The 20202-nt window shown below is 47.2% G+C and overlaps 1 protein-coding gene across 1 annotated transcript in view; it reads right to left on the reverse strand.

Moving 5' to 3' along the window:
• LOC135914778 (chitinase-3-like protein 1) overlaps nt 1-19028 on the reverse strand; it is a 326619-nt gene extending 307591 nt beyond the window's left edge. Inside the window, exons 1-4 of the mRNA XM_070539354.1 lie at nt 18952-19028; nt 18724-18776; nt 18489-18677; nt 387-411 (exon numbers count right to left, since the gene is read on the reverse strand). Coding sequence (XP_070395455.1) covers nt 387-411; nt 18489-18677; nt 18724-18776; nt 18952-19028 — 344 coding nt within the window. The remainder of the gene's footprint in view (nt 1-386; nt 412-18488; nt 18678-18723; nt 18777-18951) is intronic.
• Nucleotides 19029-20202: the final 1174 nt, after the last annotated feature.

Genomic DNA, 20202 nt, shown 5'->3' on the forward strand with positions numbered 1-20202 from the left:
GAAGACCTATATGGGCTTATCCTTCCTTCAAAACCACTCATAAAATAACTTCACAACACTTCCTTTTGAAAACTACAATGAGGAGTGTCTGATGATACACCCTAAGTGATTCTAAGTTTTTAAGTACTGATAAACTTGTAATCCTACCATGCGCACAAGTCGTCTGCGTTATGAAACGTTTCACATACCTGTATTTCAGGTCAGCTCAATCTTATCAAAGGTCAGATTCACATATAGGACAGTCATCTCCTGATTGTAAAGACGCTAAGCAAGCAGGAAGATTACTCGACGTGTAAGCGATGTTTATTGCTCAACAGCGAACTCCCATATCAAATACTATTTTAAATGCTTGCGTACAACGAAATTACGTGTACTTCTCGACTTACGGAGGCTCTATCGACTCGGCAGAACCTAGAAGAGAAAGAAGGATGGCGTGAGTAGTCGCGATATTACAACATAGAGTATTTTCTTGCGATGGTCACACATCACAAGCAAAACAACAAATATACTAGATATAGCCCAAGAGCCAGTAACTATCCCTATCACAAGCTCCCGCCCTTTGCCCCACCCCCCTAAAAAAAGTTAAGAACAAGGGTATGGTCAAATTATCCATCCCTTCCTAACTCTTTTGGGCAAAGCACATGATTCATGAATTATTTGTTGGTATTGCTACATATACCACCGACTGAAAGTATAACCGATTCTTCCCCCTTACTTTCCCACAATGTATATGCCATCTAGTGTAGTCCTCGCTTCGAATTTCTGCTTTGAGAAACCCTTGTCTACTTTGATTGGACGTTATTTTTCAACAATGCAAAAAAATTTGCCGCCCTAGAACTGATATGGCTCGTGCTTCTCAAGGTGACATGCGGGAGAAGTAATGCTATTTCGAAAGAACGAAAAATAAAACAAATGGGAGACTGAGGTTGCTCGCAAAGCACCGTAAACCACGGCTTCCTGAGCCTAAAGCATCACGGGGAGTGCAGTAGCCAAGGAGGCATCAGCGACCGAGCGAGTTTCAAGCAGGCTGCAAGAATTCGAGGCAGTTTCTGTATTTTATTGCAGATCTGTTTTGTGGTGTGTCTTTAAAAAGGGTTGTAAGAATCCATTTTTCCGACATAAAAACACAGACAGTAGTTTACCAAGAAATCAGCGGTATTTTTAACGCAGAAAATTGGGCTGGTTGCTGTTGATGCATTTGCTGGGACATGGTTATTAACGCAAACAAGAATAACGGACTGACTGACAAGACCGTCCTGTCCCACCGTTTATCCGTTATTCAATTGTTTACGCTAGGAACCATGCCACCGCAAATGCATCGGTATTTTGTACGTATTTCAAAGGAGCACACAGTTACGCACGTCCAATTCACAAACTTCCCGTGCCTTCCTAATGAACGACGCCAGCGGCGTAGCCAGGGGGGGGGGGGGGGGGGGGGCTTATGGGGCTTGAGCCCCCCCCGAAATTTTTTCGCGCTGTCATGCGCCGCCGACCAAAACAACCCCCGGCGCCGGAAATCATGCTCGATTTTGTCTAGAATGTCCTGAATTCATGCTCGAAAAGACATTTTTGCGCGAACATAGCGAAATCGGGCTGGATTTCGCGGAAACGCCCATGCATCGGGAGTCACATACCGTAACGCAAGGAGCCCCACCGAGCACAAAATTTCAAGGGCGTTTTGATGGCGAGCAGGCTCGTCTCGGCATCTCGTGGAGGCCGCGGAATCTACCGAGCGCTTGGATTTCAATTGTGAAACTTTGTGGGTATAAAGTTCTCATAACATTTTGATACGAAAGGTGCATTGTCATTTCCAAAGTCGTGCTTTAGATTTTCGATTCCGGAATTTTGTGGGTTTAATGCTGTTGTAAACACTTGACGCCAAAGGTGCATCGACCTTTCTGAAGTCGTACATCGGGCCATACAACGAGACAAGCCAAATCAACATACTATCAGACAAGTTGACAAAGCACGCAGCGAGGTCCGATGAGACAAAGCGTTGTGGCGGTTCATTTGTGCCATAAGGTCGCAGAAAAGAATATGAATTTTTTTTCACCTGCGCCAAAGCATCCATGTCAAGACACTAAAGCCAACACTGTAACTAAGTTCTTATTTATTTTTCTACCTAGACTTTTATTCGCGAGGATACATTAAGTCTCTTTCTCATATTATTTTTTTCTCGCAACCCGCGAGCTGCCAATCCAGCCAGGGCGCATGCGTTTTTCTCGTGCTGCATCCAAGTGCTCGCGGCGCACTTGGATGCGCGTTCGTTTTTCTCTGGCCGACTGCCTTTTCACCTGGCAGAGTTTTGGACGCTTTCTGGCTAGCAGACGAGAAAAAGAAACAATGCATAGTCGCTCGCCACCAACATTGCGGGGACTCGACGGATTGCAACGCGTTCGCTTGTGTGCGCAAGGGAGAAAAGCGGGGAGGAAGCGCGCCGCCTTCTGTCGCACGCGATACATTTGGGGAGTGGAGGGAAGGGGGGGGGGCGGTGCTGTGATCTGTGAATCTGTGGTTGCGCAACCTGTTTATTTGCCTTGTTTGACGCATTATATATAGTGACTTTTTCTTGGGTACGTAGATTTATTGGAGACTTATACGTATATTTAAACATCTTGTTGCGAGGTTTTCTGTATATGCGCAGTGAACTTCGTTTCCAGTGCCAATTTTTGCCCTGTATCACGCTGTATCTTCACATATGTATATTCCATTGTATCTTCGCATTCCTAATGTACGAAGGCGAGTCAAATGAAAGTGAGACAACCCGCCACGCGCAATAATGGTTCGGTTCATTATTTTCGAGGCATGCGCGTAGCACACACGCATCTCATTTACAAGTGACATGCAGAGGTGAGGTTAAATGTTCTTTAATGTTCTCATACACTGGGTTGAGCAGGGTTACGTGACATAATGGACACTCCAAAAGTTGAACAGCTTGGTGTCGTGAGGTTTTTGACAAATGAAGATGTTTCCCAAAAAGAAATTATTCGCCATATGGCTGCCGTATGCGTTGGACATTGCGTTTCATTGGCCACTGTGAAGCATTGTAGCAAACTGTTCAAAGAAGGACATGAAAGTTACAAAGACGATCCATGGCCGGGCCAAAGCCACCGTGCAATCATCCCCAACACAATTGAAAAGGCCGTGGTTGCTCAGTGGCTATGGTGTTGGGCTGCTGAGCACGAGGTCGTGGGATCGAATCCCGGTCAAGGCGGCTGCATTTCGATGGAGGCAAAATGCGAAAACACCCGCGTACTTAGATTTAAGTGCACGTCAAAGAACCCCAGATGAGGGCGACGACATTTTGTCTGCAATTGTGACCGAGGATGACTCATGGTGCCGCTACTACTAGCCTGAAACACTACGGCAAAGCTTACAGTGGAAGCATTTGGATTCACCACTCCCAAGGAAAATAAAGCCGTCATTTCTGCCGGAAAAGTCTTGACTTCTTTTTAGATCGTTAGGGGCCATTATTTATCGAATTTTCTAAACCTGGAGAGACTCTAAATCGTTTCAGATATTGTGAAAGGTCGGATCGGCTGCGTGTCGCAATCAAGAACAAACGACGTGGAAAATTGAGCATTGGGAACATGTTGCTTCACAACATTGCCCGTTCCTACGTCGCTGATTTGATTAATACGAAACTGGCAAAGTTCAAGTGCGAAACGTTGCAACATTCCTCATGCAGCCCAGACCTGTTTCCTTGCGTCTTCCACATTTGGTAAAATTTGAAAAAACTGCTCAAGGGAACCAGATGCGTGTCGGAAGACGACGTGTAGTCATTTACAGATTTTTGAGGCAGCAACCCAAGGAGTTTTATGAGACGGGAATTACGCGACTCGTTAGTAGGACAAGTGTCTAAATACTCATGGTGACTGCTTTTAAATAAAGTACCCCGTTTATCATATATTCGCATTGGCTCACTCTCATTTGACTCGCCCTCGTATATTTTGCAGAACTCCTGCTTTTTTACATGTGCTCTCTGTTGCGACTATAATTTCGGAGCAATTGCTCGCAATACACGAGCGGTGACAGCTGCTCCTGCGCAATACATTAACATACATTCTAACAAAGGACAGCGTCATTGAGATTTTCCCTTGTCGTTGCATATGTACGAAAATGTAAACAAGGTTGTTGAATGATATATATATATATATTATATATATATATATATATATATATATATATATATATATATATATATATATATATATATATATGTGTGTGTATATAGATCCCTCGACTAATTCTGTAAGGAGGAGGCCGAGCGGCAAAGTGAGCCCCCCACGAACGAAATTTCTGGCTACGCCACTGAACGACGCCTACTGGTATTCAACACTGTTGGAGGGGCACTTTAGAGACGCATTGTCCTACAAAAATCTGTACACATTCTACTACACACACACATTCTACATTCTACAGATCGATTCTATTCTTTATCCTCCACTGTTTAATGCCGGCTCGGCAATAACCTGGGGAGTGCCGATCAGATTTGCACCTACACTGTAAACGAAAATAAACCCATCTGGGAATTTTTAACACGTGATTTCAACAGGCCCTAAGCCATCCCCATCCTCGAATATTTACTCCGATGTATAGGAGCAATACGGCGACATTCCGGCGTTTCACTCCATTGGCTAGCTGCGGGAGGCGACATTACACAATTTTACTCCGCTTCGAAATCTTGTTCTCCTGTGAAAGCTCCTGCAGGGAGTTTGAAAAACTCTCCCCGCCGAAATGGGTTGGTCACGGGGTGCTTCCCATGAGGCTGTGCGCCGCGCCAGCGAGCGGGCGTGTTCGGCGGAGTCGGCAGTACTCATGGCTGGCGGTTTGTTTACATCTGTGAAGTGGCGTTCCGTGAGCTTTTTGTCAAATCGTTTCTCGTATTTCCTTCCAGAAATTGTTATAGGTGTGCCTGAAACTCATTGTATCTCAGCATCAAGTACGTTGGCTGTTATCCCTTTGCTGACAACGATGAATGCAAGCTCAACGCTTTCTAGTGCAGAAAAAGGCTCACGATGCAAGCGGAAATAACTCCCAGGTGGAAGTCCTGTAGCGACACCCCTGTTGGGAGTTTATTATGCTCCGCATGATCAGAGTAGCATTTTTACTCCGTACACGCGCAATTTTCGCTTAGAACCATGGCAGTTTTTCTGCCTTTTCTAATTTCTTTGTTTGCCCTCGACGGAGTTTTTTCGAGGTGCAACGGGAGTATAGAAAGAAGTCTCGCGTTAGTTTGCGTGAAGATTTCTATATGCAGAGGCTACTAGTCAAATTTCTTAATATACACACAAGACCACGTCAGATTCAACGAAACCAGTCAATGAAAGCACAGAAATCATGAAATACATAAACATTTGAGAACCGCCCAATGGAGAACATTGAAATACATGCAACGTACACGCGACACACAAGAAGCAACGCTACCAGTATATATAGCCACGGTACGGTGTGCTGCGCAACTGCCTAGCGAGCAGCTGTGCTGTTTTCAAAATTATGACTCGCATGCTCGCTCATACTAGACATGGATCTCTGAAGTTAACAGGAAACCTTTCTCAAATGAAACTGTCGATTCAGAATACGTTGAAAAAGTTAATGGCGTAATTTTTCAAAGTTAAAATGCTATTGCGTGGGTGCTGAAGTGATTTCGCACACTGCCGCCGTTCGCGGCCAAAAAGTGATGTGTTGGTTACAGTAAGCAAGAAAAATCTAAGTGCATGTGCTTCATGGCAAAATTTGTGCGAAAGAGTGGTAGCTTAGCGAGAATTTATTACGTGTGAGTATGACCCGCAGACGTCCACACCGAAAAGTGCGTAGTCATACATTTTCTAGACCGCACTATTGCTCAGCGTCCAAGCAATGTCTCTCGTTTGGGAAAAGGAGCTACATCACTAATCTGTCGAGCGAATCCTCACACTCGGAGACAGCAGGCATGCTTCCAAATCAGTCTCTGGGATAGAGCATAATTTTAAGGCAATATCGGAAGCAAAGACTTCACCAAAACCAAAATGCACGATAAGAATTCCATTCACATCGCTAAGTAAGAACTTTTATTTACAGTAAACGCATACTAATGTCCTACCGTTTCTCTTGGACGATGATATCCGTACACAAGTATACACAAAAACCGTTTTGCACTCGGGTCTTTCTGACTGATAACACAGCACCGCAGCGAACTTGGAGTATGCCATTCATGTGCGACTAGCACGGATGTCGACGCTCGAACAGTCGCTGCTGTTGCCGTTGTTACGTGGTTCTTTCAAACATTGCACCGGACGTTGTCAGTATGTACACGGGAGGACATAAAAATCGCATTTCGCGTACTAAAGAACAGCAACAACGCTCACACAGCACAAAAACTCAGTCATAAACCTGTCCAGACATCATGAGTCAGTGAGAAAGCCTCGGTGTATATACCCAAGCCTTTTCCGCACTTGAAAACGTTGCTCTTGCATTCATCGTTATTAGCAAAGTCATCACAGTTAATGTACTTGAAGCTGAGTTGCAATGAGCTTCGGGAAACTCAAGAACAGGGGTCACGGAACGCCCCTTCCCAGATGTAAACAAACCGTAAGTCATGAGCACTGCTGACTCTGCCGAACGCGGCCCGTCGCTGACGCGGCGCACAGACTCATGGGAAGCGCCACGTGACCAACCTGTTTCAGCGGGGGGAGTTTTATTAAAACTCCCGGTCGGAGTTTCACAGGAGAACAATATTCTGAAGCGGAGTAAAATTGCGTCATGTCGCCTTAATCCTTTTGCAGCTAGCCAACGGAGTGAAACGAGGGAATCCCGCTGTATTGAACCCATATATCGGAGTAGATATGCGAGAATGGGTAGGTTTTAGCTTAGATCACCTGTTAAAACTGCCAGGTGGGTTTATTTTCGTTTATCGTGTATGTCGGCCTTTCAAACATTGCACCAGCCCTTGTCACCATGTACCCACAGCGACATAAAGGTTGCATTGCACGTGCTGAAGAACACAAGCCATGGTCACACACCACGAAAATAGTCAGATACCTGTGCCGACATCATGAGTCAGCAGCTTTGAGGTATACCAAAGCCTTTTTCCACACTTAAAACGTTGCTCTTGCATTCATCGTTGTCAGCAAAGTGATCACAGCTAACGTACTTCAAACTGAGATGCAGTCAGCTTAAGGCACGCCTATAAGACTTTCTGGAAAGAAATACAGGAAAAAAATCGACGAGAAGCTGGCACGGAACGCGACTTCACAGATGCAAAACAACCGTCCGGCACGAGCACTGCCGACTGCGCCGAACGCGGTCGGTCGCTGGCGCGGCGCACCTTCTGATGGGAAGTGCCACGTGACCAACCTGTTTCGGCTGGGCGAGTTTCTTAAACCCTGTGTCGGAGTTCTCACAGGAGAACAAGATTTCGAAGCGGAGTCAAATCGCCTCATGTCGCCCTAATCCATCCGAAGCTAGCCAACGGAGTAAAACGACGGCATGTCGCCGCATTGCTCCCAAGTATCGGAGTAAATATGCGAGAATGGGTAGGTTTTAGGGCACATCACCTGTTAAAAACTACTAGGTGGCTTTATAATCGTTTACCGTGTAGGCATACCTCGGAGCTGCTCATTGAGTCGTGATGACGGCACAGGTTGCTGGCTGTGTTGTGGCGCTGCGTGACAGTGGCTTGTGTTCTTCAGTCCCTGCAATGTGACTTTTATGTCACTGTGGGTACATGCTGACAATGTCCGATGTAATGTTTCAAAGAACCGCGTTGCAATGACAACAGCAGCCACTGTTCGAGCAACGACGTACGTGCTCGTCGCATGTGAATAGCATACTCCAAGTTCGTTGCGGTGCTGTGTTACCCGTGAGAAAGACCGGAGTGGAGGCAACTGTTTTTGTGTATCTGTGTATAGGGATATCCTCGCCCAAGAAAAGAATCTCAGCGCCCTTCCACTCTGTGAAGACGGATGACCAGCGAAGCTGTGTATGTGGGCCCCTTATTGGAGAACTGCACCTCCGCCGTGGGTCGGCGCGGCATTGTACTATCTTCGGGATCTGCCCACGCATGGGGACTGCTTAACGCCTGCGTCACCTCCGCCGCACGTTCGCCCGGCATTGCACTATCTTCGGGACCGGCCCACGTGTGGGGAGGGCTTAACGCCCTATTCACCTCCACTGCGGGTCGACCCGGCATTGCACTATCTCCGGGATCGGCCCAAGTATGGGGAGTACTGAACGCCTGCTTCACCTCCGCAGCGGTTTGACTCGGCATTGCACTATCTTCGGAATCGGCCCACGTATGGGGAGTGCTTAAAGCCTGCTTCAGCTCCGCCACGGGTCGGCCCGGCATTGCACTATCTCCGGGATCGGCCCAGGTATGGAGAGGTTTTTGCTTACCACAACGACACGCTGATTTCCTTCGACGGCAGAGGTGTACCGCTTCGCTGTGAAACGGTAGGACATAAGTATGCTTACTGTAAATATTGCTTCATACTGAGCCATGTGAATCGAATTGTTATCTATCATTGCGGTTTTGGTCACGTCGTTGCTTCTAATATTGAAGAAATTGAAGAAATAAAACGAAAGACACCGACCAACAGAAATGCTAAAAGATGAATAAATCTAAAGGACGTTTCGGCTTCCCTACGGGAGCCTTGTTCACAATGGGATGACGGAAGGTTCATGGAAGCTTATGTATACTCCAGAACGTGACGTAAGCAGCGCGTGTATGACGGAGGGAGTGTTCCCTCATTTCGATTGAGCGTGTGACGTGTTTTTTGTATCTCCAGCGATTCCAGATACAGCCGCGATTTTAGGTTTCTTTCTTGGCCGATAATCCTCGAGCAATCCCAGTCGATCTCGTGGCCCGTTGCATCCGTGAGTTCGGCAAGGGCATTCGAAACTGTACGTTTCTTTTCGACATCTTTCTGATGCTGCCTCAGTCCTTGTTTGAAGTTGCCCGATTCACCGATGTATGCGGAGTCGCAATCTGCGCAGGGTATAGTATAGACAACGTCGGGAAGCGATTCTCTCGGAAGCCTGTCCTCGCCGCCGACGAGCACTTGCCTCAGCTTACACACGGGCACGTGCACCACCTCAACGTCACAACTGCGTAGAATGCGAGGCAATGTTTCGCGTATCCCTGGAACGTAAGGTATGGCAGCACGCTTTCTCGGGAATTAGCCGGAAGAGCTGGATTCGACAGACGGCGTTCCACAGCACTCAAAAAGGATGTGGGATAGCCGCTTGCCGAGAGATCACCTCGCACGTTGTCCAAGTCAGTGAAACGACTTTCTGCTGTGGTGCACAGGCGGTTCGTACGGTTGAGCAGTGAGGCAGCAACCGACCTTTTGAGAGAGTCTGGATGAACGGATTGAAAGTTCAGGTAGCGGCCAGTGTGTGTGTCCTTACGGTATACGCTGAACGAGAGCCGTCCATCGCGTCTGGTGACAAGTACATCTAAAAAAGGGAGTCTGCTGTCGACCTGTGTCTCAACTGTGAATTGGATGGCCTTTTCCTGACTGTTTAGGTGCGCAGTGAACGAATCAAAAGCGCTGCGCCGAATCAGACAGAAACAGTGGTCGACATAGCGCAAAAAATCTTTTGGACTAGGAGATCAGAGAGGACGCCTTTCCAAACACTCCATCGTAAGATTGGCAGTAGAAACACAGACGGATGCACCCATTGCCGTACCATGGACTTGCCTGTAGAAGACCTTGTCGAAACAGAAGTACGTGTTTCCAAGGCAAAAACAGAGGAGCCTCTTGAGGTCGGGAACGTCAATGGGCGACCTGTCTGGCAAGGTCCTGTCAGATTCCAGAGCAGAAGTGCATGCTTCCACAGCGAAGTCAGTCGGAATTGAGGTAAGCAGCGACACCACGTCGAACGAAACCATCACCTCTTCGTCGTCTAGAGACACGTCACGAACTTTTTCAATAAAGTCACAGGAGTTGCTCATTTGCTCATATTGCATTGACATTATGTTCTATCCCAGACACCGATTTAGAAGCACGCCTGCTGGCTCCGAGTGTAGAATTCGTTCACCAGATCAGCGGTGTAGCTCCTTTTCATAAGCGAGAGAGGATGGTTGGACGCTAAGCAAGTAGTACGGTCTAGAAAATGTACGACTACGTAATTTTCAGTGTTACGACGGCGGCTGCAGGACATGCTCACACGTAATAAATTATTGCTGCGCTACCACTGTTTCATACAAAGTTAATTTTACACGCACTTACATTTTTCCTGCTTACTGTAACCAACACACCACTTTTTAGCCGCGAACGCCGGCCGTGTGCGAGGTCGCTTCAGCACTCACAGAACTTTTTCAAGGTATTCTGAATTGAAAGTTTAATTGGAGAAAGGTTTTCTGTTAACTTCAGAGAACCAGGTCAATTATGAGCGAGCATGTGAGTCGTTATTTTGAAAACAGTACAGCCGCTTGCTAGGCACTTGCTGGGCACACCTATCGTGGCTAGATATACTGGCAGCGTGGCTTCTTGTGTGTCGCGCGTACGTTGTATGTCTTTCAAAGTTCTCCATTGGGCGTTTCTCAAATGTTGATGTACGTATTGATATTATGGGCTTTCATTGACTGGTTTCGTTGAATTTTACGCGGTCTTGTGTGTATATTTAGAAATTTGACTACTAGCTTCTGCATATAAACATCTTAACGCAAGCTAACGCGACACTTCTTGTTACACTCCCGTTGTACCTAAAAAAACTCCGTCCAGTGCAAAATAAAAAAGTGGAAAAAGACTCCCATGGTTCCATGCAAAAATTCTGCTCGCACGGAGTAAAAATTTTTCTCCGATCATACGGATCATAATAAGCTCCCAACCGGAGGACAAGTTCACTGGATGACAAGCATTATACTGCCACCTGGAAGTCATTTCCGTTTACAGTGCAGTAGACGGAGAACGCTCTCTTCCCCGCGTCGTTATTTGTGCGCTGCAGCACGGAAAGTGAGGAACAATGTGCTAAAACGATAATCCTTTGGCATGTCTGCCATGGTTCCGCGAAGAGGTACGCATACGCGCAGAGGGTCACTCTATTATAATTCACGCCTGTGCATTAGGTGGCACGGTAAAGTGTTGTCTAAGGAACAAATCTGGATGAGATGCTTCCACCTTACGCAAGAAAACCATCAAATGGTTTTATAGCAAGCCGCAGGGGAGGAATACACGGTACACAAACGTTTTTACATTCCGCCGGCATCCGCATGCGACTGCCGCAGCGTGGATCAAATCAGCTGCTGCAAACTGAGTAGCGCAACGCCATAGCCCCTGGGCTACCGCAGCATCTATCGCGCATCAAGCAAGCTATCACTGCCGCATAGTAGCAGCAGTCTTCACCATGAGGTTTATGAGGAAAGTTTCAACATGATGGCTTTAGCACGAAATAGACTAAAAAAGTAAGTACCATAACTCAATACGTGGTCTGTCGTACATATCGCACGCGTTCATGATCTTATGCGTTTTCATCGCGTCGTTGTTCATCCCAAAGCCCACTGTGCTATCGTCGATTACGTACTTGTCTGGTTTGCGTCGAAACTAATAATGAGGGTTAACTTCTGTACTATTCGGGTGAACAAAACGCAGTGAGGCTGGCTCTCAGGCTCCTGAAAACAGCCTGAGCTCAGTCGTTCATGGATGTCTCACGAAAAAAGACAAAAACTACTGAACCTGCATGGCACGCGTAGTTAATTGTACTACATTATAGAGAGGTTTAGCTTGTCCAGTATTCGGGTAAACGCGGGCGGTGGGGCATTGGGGCGGAGGCGTAAATGGGAGTGACCTAGAGTCACTGGAAAAAATTTCCGAGTACTGCATTCGTTTTCTCCGTGCCGCCGACGCGTTCATTGGCCCAACCGTACCACGTGACTTTGAGGTGCCATATACCTTCCAAGCCCCGGGCGGACCGGCTGAGTTATAGCGCAGGCAGCGCAGGTTCCCTACGTTTGTGTGTGTGTGTGTGTTCCGATTGTCGCGCTCGCATTTGACTGCAAGGTAATCATGCCTGGCTGCTGCGCCTTGAGATGCAGCAACCGAACTGAGTCTGGAAAGACCTTTTTCTAGATTCTGACCGGCAAAAATGACCGAGAGCGCCATTCTGCGTGGTTAACCGAATCGGCCGGGAGAACTTCAAGCCTACAAAAAACACGCGCGAGTGTGAGGTATAAGTACACATTGGTTGTGCTTTTCGGCACAGTTTTAGAAGATATTTAAGCGAAGTGCACGCGGTGCTAGCGATGCTACGAAAATAGGAGTTCATTGCAGGGATCTTTCGCGTCTTGCACGCTTCACGCGGGTACAAGTGTACGCGTTAGTTGCTCAACACAGTCGGTTATTCCGTGCTCGTGGCACGCGAAGGCACACTTGCAGCGCGAGCATTCCGTGTCTTCACGTGCACCAGGTATTCGCATGATTTCTCCGCGCACGTGAGTGCGCTCTCGCCTCGGAGTCATTCGACCCATATAGCACTTGCTTTTCGCAGATCGTGACGATCGCAGTCAATAAAAACATGGTAAATGCGAGGCCCATGATACTTTCTTTTTTCCACTTATCCTTTGCTCATTTATACATACGCATTCCGAGCTTGAAACCAATGGCCAGGTGATATTCACAACACATGCTTCACATTTTGAGCTTGTAAGTCGAGCACATGCAATGAACTGAAGTCAGCATACATATTATGTTTTATGTTGAAATGCTACGGTGCAAACCCAAAGAATGTTGTGCATGATGCATAACAAGAAATACAAAACAACAGAACACCCAGTCGCTTTAGTTTGACTGTCACTATGCATGTTACATAAACCGCTCTAAAAGCACAAGAATTTTATACATCGCCTATGTAACTTAGAAAAAAAAGTACTGCGTCACCAGCGGGCGTTCTTGCTTTTTTTTTACACAGGCAGCAAATCTTCGAAGTCTAATAAAATAGTCATTAATAAGTTGAGAAGTGTAGCCGCTCATGAACGCACCAGATAGCCGCGTTCATAGATCACAATGTAGCAAACTCTCGCTCATTATCAGTGTGCAGAAGTACATATACGTTGCTGTAATCATGCAAATGTCTCATATTGGTCTTCCACAAGATTTAGTGCGCAAAATGGTCATCGAAGTTGGTTTTTACGCCTGCTGCGCACAGATTGTCTTACGCGATCATGGCCAAATACCGGTGCGCACATAGAAGTCGCAGTGTGTCGTGCGTATACGGCGGACGAAGTCGCACGGCAGAATCGAGAACGCGCGGTATCCGTTTACAAACTAAATTAAGTGTGTCCGATTTAGCTTGTGAAATTACACATTGAACGTACGTGCATGTGACACCGTCAGGTGTTAGTTTCGTCCTACTTGAAAACATTCAAGAGAAACCGATGGCGGTGCACGATCTTCATGCCCAAAAGCACAAGCTTGTCTCCTTCCGTCTCGAAGTGACGAAATATTTCCTTCGTAGCCCGCTCCGCGGAAGGGGAAAAAGAACGCGTGCATAAGTTCCGGATAGCAGCGCTGAGCTGCTTCCCACAACCGTAGCACAGTTCCAGCAGTAAACACGATCGGCGTGCAAAACAACCACCGGCTGCATTATTTCGCACAAAATAAAATTTTATTTTCGTTCTTAGCAACCATTATCTCCGGGCACAATGTATTTGTACTTGAGTAAACACTCAACGCGATGTGTCACCGAATATCAAGCTCTTCCAACACGGCGGCCTTCCCACGACGCAGTCGGCTTGGAAGGTATATGGCGGTGGCCGCTCAGTGTTGCCAGTCAAATCCCGACCTTTGCGGTACCCTGAATTTTTTTCCAGTGACTTTAGAGTGACCTGCATGGGGAAGCCATCTCGTGGCGCAGAGTTCAAACAGACAAAAATACGTAATATTGCAGTAACCAGGTGTATTCTACTTTGCTGCGGTTGTAAATTTTTTGGCAGCAACATGATTACGAATGTGCGGAAAATTTACGCCATCAGCAAAGTAGAATACGCTTGGTTACTGCAGTATTAGCTCTTTTTCACTCTTTCAGCTCTGCGCCATCAGGTGGCTGAACCATGCAGGCTGGTTCCGTTTACGCCTCCGCCCCAATGCCCATCCTCCTGCGTTTACCCGAATACCGGACAAGCAAAATCTCTCTATTATGTCGTACAATTCAACAACGTGTGCCACGCAAGTTCAGCTGTTTTTGTCTTTTCGCGTGAAACATGCATGAATGATTGAGCTCAGGCTCTGTTCAGGAGCCTGTCAGCCAGCCTCGCTGTGTTTCGGGATGCTGATCTTCCGTCTCACAATATTTGCTCTGATATCACAGCCTCGTTTCCTACCCTGTTTTTATCCCCCTTCGCCAAGCATCGATAAAGCCTACCAGCCTCGCACACGAATGCAAGGTCACTCCGCAGTGCAGTTCTTCTTCAAGAAGCTAACGTTTACGCAAGCTAAAGACTGGGTGCCCAAGTCCGCTGACTCGAACCAGCCTTTGTCGAAAGTACGAAGGCTCTCCCGCCCATTGACCGCGTACGTCGCTCAGCAATGTCGTGCAATTACGCGAAGTTCCCGACACTGAACACCCCAGGATGGTGAGTACCCGAGTTCTTTTCTTTGTCCGGGTTGTCGACAACGACCACACAGTGGGCTACTTCTGTTTCTGAAACAGATGACCTTGACGAATACAGATCGACTCGTTCAAGTATTGGCTCCAGCAACGTGGCTTATTATAGCACTCTTAACCACCCAAAAACGCGCATGGCCAACTAGTGCGGTGGCACTAAAAACGCCATTGAAGAAAGCGTGGAAAACTTTTCCTAGGAAATTGAAACATTATTTCGTATTGTGCCAATGTAAAGATGGCTAGCTACACCGCCTTCGCGATCAAAAGCTTCTATGATTTTCTCGAGTGACATTACGGAGAGAAACGCCGGATAAGTCGCGCCAATCCTATTTCTGAAATACTTATATACGTATGTCTATACGGGGTGATCCTTCTGACGCGACAGCGTTAAGGCTCCTGCGTCGCAGGAAACCCAGCGTCGGCGTCCCGGAGAAAAAAATTTTCGAACCACCCATACCCATTCCCGGCGCGTGACGCAAGGAACTTACTGAACCAATATATTTTTCTCAAGTTAAAATACGTGGAAAATCGTAAACTGCAACTTACACACAACCTACAGACATAATAGCACTGGATCGTAATTTGACTATACGAGAAAACAATTCTGTTCCGCCAAAATTCTAAGAAATTCGTTTTCCAGATTTTCTACCATTCATAGGCCGGCCATGGCGTTCACCATTTGCGCGCGCTGGAGTGCGGGTGTCTTGGGGGCCATGGAGTGGCGTGCCCGGTTTCTTGCAATACCTCCAGATGGCGCCCACCTCCGCCACATCGCGGCCCACGCAAGAGGCCGCGTTTATACCAGAAGGCCCACCTTCTTGCATAGCGTCGACGGCCAGCGTTTTCCGGTAAAGATTAGACAGCTTTAGCAGAGTGCTGACGGTCCGCTTCGCTCAGACCAGTGCCTCCTAAAGTTTTCAACGCAGCTGTCTAGTGGGTAGGCCAGCGCGCATGCACATAGTGCTCACACCGACAGCACAACGCACACCGCTGCATACGTTCCGCTAGGAGACAGATTGAGGGGAGCGTTAGGGTGCGTCTACGGGTTCCTTTGTCGTTTTACAGCCTCGCTGAAAGGTCGTGCCTGGCGTGTCTGAAAGAGGCGCTTGTCAAAAAATTGCCAGAGGCTTAGCTCGGCTATGCTAGGGTATACGTAGCGAAAGCTAAGGCATAGCATGGTTAGCCTTGGTTAATCTTGATTGCAAGTCCAGGTTACTCTGGTTTTCTAAGCTACGTTGTGGCGTTTAGCCGGTCGTTCGGGGCGGTGTTCGTCTATTTCCTAAGCGATTCGTTTCCTCTTCGTCTCGTTCCGATGTCGATTCCAGGCCTCCTCCTGCTTATCAGAATTGTCGCCGTCCATACTGCCGCCTGAACTGTGGCTGCTGCGAACGCGAGCTCTCATTTTCAATCCTCCGACATGTTATCAGGCATGCGACGCAGCTGGCGAAGCGAACGGAGGTGAGCGCGATGACGAGGAACGTGGTGTGACGTCATACCAAACGACGGCGGCGGAAAGGCGCGGCGCTGCGCTGTGGCGGAACACCTGTGGCTCGGTGCTACTAATGGCGCATGCGCAGTATTGACTAGGGAGTGAGGGAGAGAGAAATATCTGTGGCGAGGCGCACGTTGTGACGTCATGTGCCTCCTCGGAGCACCGCCACGGCGAAATCGCAAGTTCGCGGCCAGTAAAGCTTTCGCTTTAAAAAGCGAAATCGACGCTGTTCATGCCGCCAGTGGCGCGTGCATCGTAAGCAACGGATCTGGTCAGATCGTAAGGAAAGTGGAGCGAATCGTAAGCAACGCTCTGCTAAAACTGTCTATTACCTTTAGATACGCCCCTGTTGCCGGGAAGCGTAAGAAGCAGTCAGGGATCTTTGAATACTATTGCGTTCCACTCTTACAGGTTAAGCTGAAGGCTCCTCCGTTTTTGTTTTTTTTACGGAATTTTAAAGTTCCCTTGCCACATACAGAATAATTCTTGTCGTTCAGCTGGATAATTCTATGTGGCGGACACTGTTAGCACGAGAAATTGAAACACAAATTTCACTAATTAACGGAAATTCACGAATTTCTTATTTACCTTACGGCACATATTATGGTTGTAGCTGGTCAAATTACAACATGTATCAACTTGAAACAAACTTCTGAGAATGACACCAGTTTCGAGACATTATTGGCCAAAGTGCGGGATGAAATACACGGGCGTTCCAGTAACTTGTGTGCTTCAATGCATAAAAGAGCATTTTGCTAAAGGGTAAGCGGAACAACACTGCTTTATAACGACTAGTTTGATGGCATATATCTCCGAACTGGTGTCGAATTGGAAATTCATTCTAAGTGCAAATGGCTTGCAAAGTCCCCAGCTGCAATTCGTTAATTGCCTTATGTACCATAAAGTTGTGAATTCGGTTGTTAATTAGTAAATCAATTATAATTCCTCGAATATGTGTTTCGATTTGTCATTCAATTATTATCGGGCTTTATGACTAGTCTAGCTCAAGGACTAGAAATTTGGCATCTGCAACAAGCGAATTTTGAAAAATTCGTAAACATTCGATATGACCGCACCGTATTGTATAGACAAGCCTATAGAGGTACCGGAACAACAGGCCTTCCTAAGATAAAATCTGACACAAAATGTAACAACTATCAAAAAGAGACAATTCAAGTTAGTCGGTAATCAATAGCCTTATACTGCATGACACAACAAATACGACAAGGGAAGACATTCGCAGTCAGGCCCTTCATTTGGCACTTTTGTTATAAGAGAACTCGCACAAATGTCTCGAAGGCCTCGCACCAAAGGTGTGTTGCCTAAAACGCTTCGTATTAGTATGCGCTGGAAATATTCCGTTATTGTGAGCTGCCGTGCAAAAATACCGTGAGTTTACCAGTGTGGTCATTTCCTCGCTCATAACGCTACGCATCTCATTTCATCACCTGTTGTCTAATCATGCTGCAGTGATTGATCGAGATATACGTCTAGTCATCATTTGACTCAGGATGCATAATTAATTGGCTCGGGCTCTTAATCACCCTAGTTTTAGTACGCCTGCATCTCACTGTGCTTTCTTTGTGGCCTGTATTTCAACATGTTCCTTCATTCCTAGCGTAATCTCGAATTGATGCGGGAAAGAATAGTAAACACTGCACAAAATGTGTTACTCTCATTTTCTTTACCGACTGCAGTATCGCGTGGTTAATGTAAACTACTGATGTGCACATACGCGTAAAACTAGTTCATAATTAGCTCCAGTTACAAAATGGCCGTGGTGATAACGTAAGCAGTTCTCGTTTACAGCAGTGCGTTAGCACCATCACGTGCTTCCTCGCAGTCTAGTGCTAAGCGACATAATAACGTTCGTTAAACCGCTTCTGTTGTCATAACGCTGATCTGCTAGTAGACTCAAACGCTAAAGAGCGACGTTTCCAGCTGCTCGAATCGCTGTTGTGCAGCGTTCTTTCACAAGCGGTGTTTGTCATTCGACGCACACGCTATAACGGAAGGCTCGTGTCGGTAGTGTCCGATGGTTTCCTAATGTCCTCGTTTATCTTTAATGCGCGATATGCACATGACAATTGCAAACGGTAGTCGCGGAACGCTGCCGGTATTTGAAATCGCTGCACACTAATGCGCAAATCGAAAAGACGCCGTACTAAACGGGATGGCCCCCATCCCATAGTAGCGATTCAACAGCACTAACTTCCCACTTTGACAGTAATCCCGGTATCCGTCAGTCCACACGTACTTCAGCAGTGGTAGCGCTCAGTGACCACTAAGCACCTGCCCGACACCAGCAGCGCACCGCGCAAACGTTCGCGATAAGCTGGGCTACGCGCAATGGCTACAGCCGCAGCTGGGCTGTAGCCATGTTGTGTAAAAGCGGCGCCAGCGGTGTACTCACCGCGCTTGTCGTCGACGTTCTGCACGGCGTGTGGCCCGTTGGGGCCGGGGGCGTCGTCAGAGGCCATTCGCCTGTTCCTCCCTGGTGGCTGGACGACGACGCGCAGCTGAGCGTAGTCCCGAGCCCGGCGCGCATTCGGCCCCGCGCGACAGCCAGGCTCCTCGTCTTCTTCGGCCACGCCGGGGCGCGCTGGTGCAGCGGATGCAGAACCCTCGCGTTAGTGGCACATACCCACTCCTGCAGGGCAACTGCTTCAGCTCCAGGGCCTTCTTCAGTTTGCAGGATCTTCTGCGAGCGTGCGCACAGTAACAGCCATGTCGCAGCCAGGAGTAAAAAGAAAACAGTGGTGGTGGCAACGGTGCCACCATCACTACGGCCAAGAACCTATTCGGAATGGATTAATCGGACATGACTGCCTGTCACGGATTCCCAAAATTCCCTGCCGAAAGAGCACTGCTGCTACTTCGGGATCTCGTCGACTTCGCGTTCGGCGAGCGGCTGCATGAGTACATCTAAAACATCTGGCTCTTCACATCCCATTTTCCCATCCGATTCCATCTGCCTGGATTTGCTAGAGAGTAGAAGACGGCACCGTATGCCGACCCGAGATGTTTATCAAAGGCGTAGGTTTTCTTTATCGCTATCTCACAGCGGAGTGACATATTACATAAAAGGAAACTCACTATGGTGAGCGCGCCCGTGATAATATTCTATAGACTATATGAAAGTTCTACTCAGCGTATAGTTTATTAAAGTGACGAGGCCACTTTTTATTCCATCGCATCTTATAAGCACATTATCGCTAGTCTGTTGTTGGACCCGTCTGACTAGGTCACGCAGTTACAACTAGTCATTCATTTTTCCGGCACAGTTTTCATTTTACCAGTCGGGGTGGGGGGGGGGGGGTTCCAGCTTTTGATAACACCCCCCCACACACACAATATATATATATATATATATATATATATATATATATATATATATATATATATATATATATATATGCCGTAGAAAGCCAACAAACAGTGACACCAAGGAGAGCGTAGGACAGATTTCATGTACTTACTAATTGAAATACAGACATGATAAATTAATGGGAATCAAAGCTTATATGAAAAAACAACTGGCCGCACGTTCGGCACAAGCCAACGTCTTCGCATGCTCTAATCAAATAAGCTACGGCGGCACAGTTTTCCCATCGACTTTCTCGGGTACCTCATGCTTATCTACACAGTAAAAACATTTCCTCATTTTACGGCAAATCTGCTGGTAATGTGCGACCGAACGTTTTTCAGTAAATAAAGAACGTCATTTCCGTAGAAAGGACAGCCGTAAAATAGAGACCATAATACAAATTACGAGCGCTTTCGTATCCAGAAAACGGAAGGCTCTGTATGCTGAGTCTGTACAATAACCGTAAGTGTACCAGTGCTTCTCGTATTCAGAAAACGGAACACACTGTATGCTGAATCTGTGCTATAACCGTTTAAATACAGGTGCTTCCCGTATTGAGAGAACGAAGCACTCTATATGCTGAATCTGTACTCTATCAATTAAAGTCTTAGTCTTCATCATCATCATCATCATCAGCCTGGTTGCGCCCACTGCAGGGCAAAGGCCTCTCCCATTCTTCTCCACCAGCCCCGGTCATGTACTAATTGTGGCCATGCCGTCCCTGCAAACTTCTTAATCTCATCCGCCCACCTAACTTTCT

The sequence above is a fragment of the Dermacentor albipictus genome, chromosome 5 (genome assembly GCF_038994185.2).
Source record: "Dermacentor albipictus isolate Rhodes 1998 colony chromosome 5, USDA_Dalb.pri_finalv2, whole genome shotgun sequence".
NCBI classification, from domain to species: Eukaryota; Metazoa; Arthropoda; class Arachnida; order Ixodida; family Ixodidae; genus Dermacentor; species Dermacentor albipictus.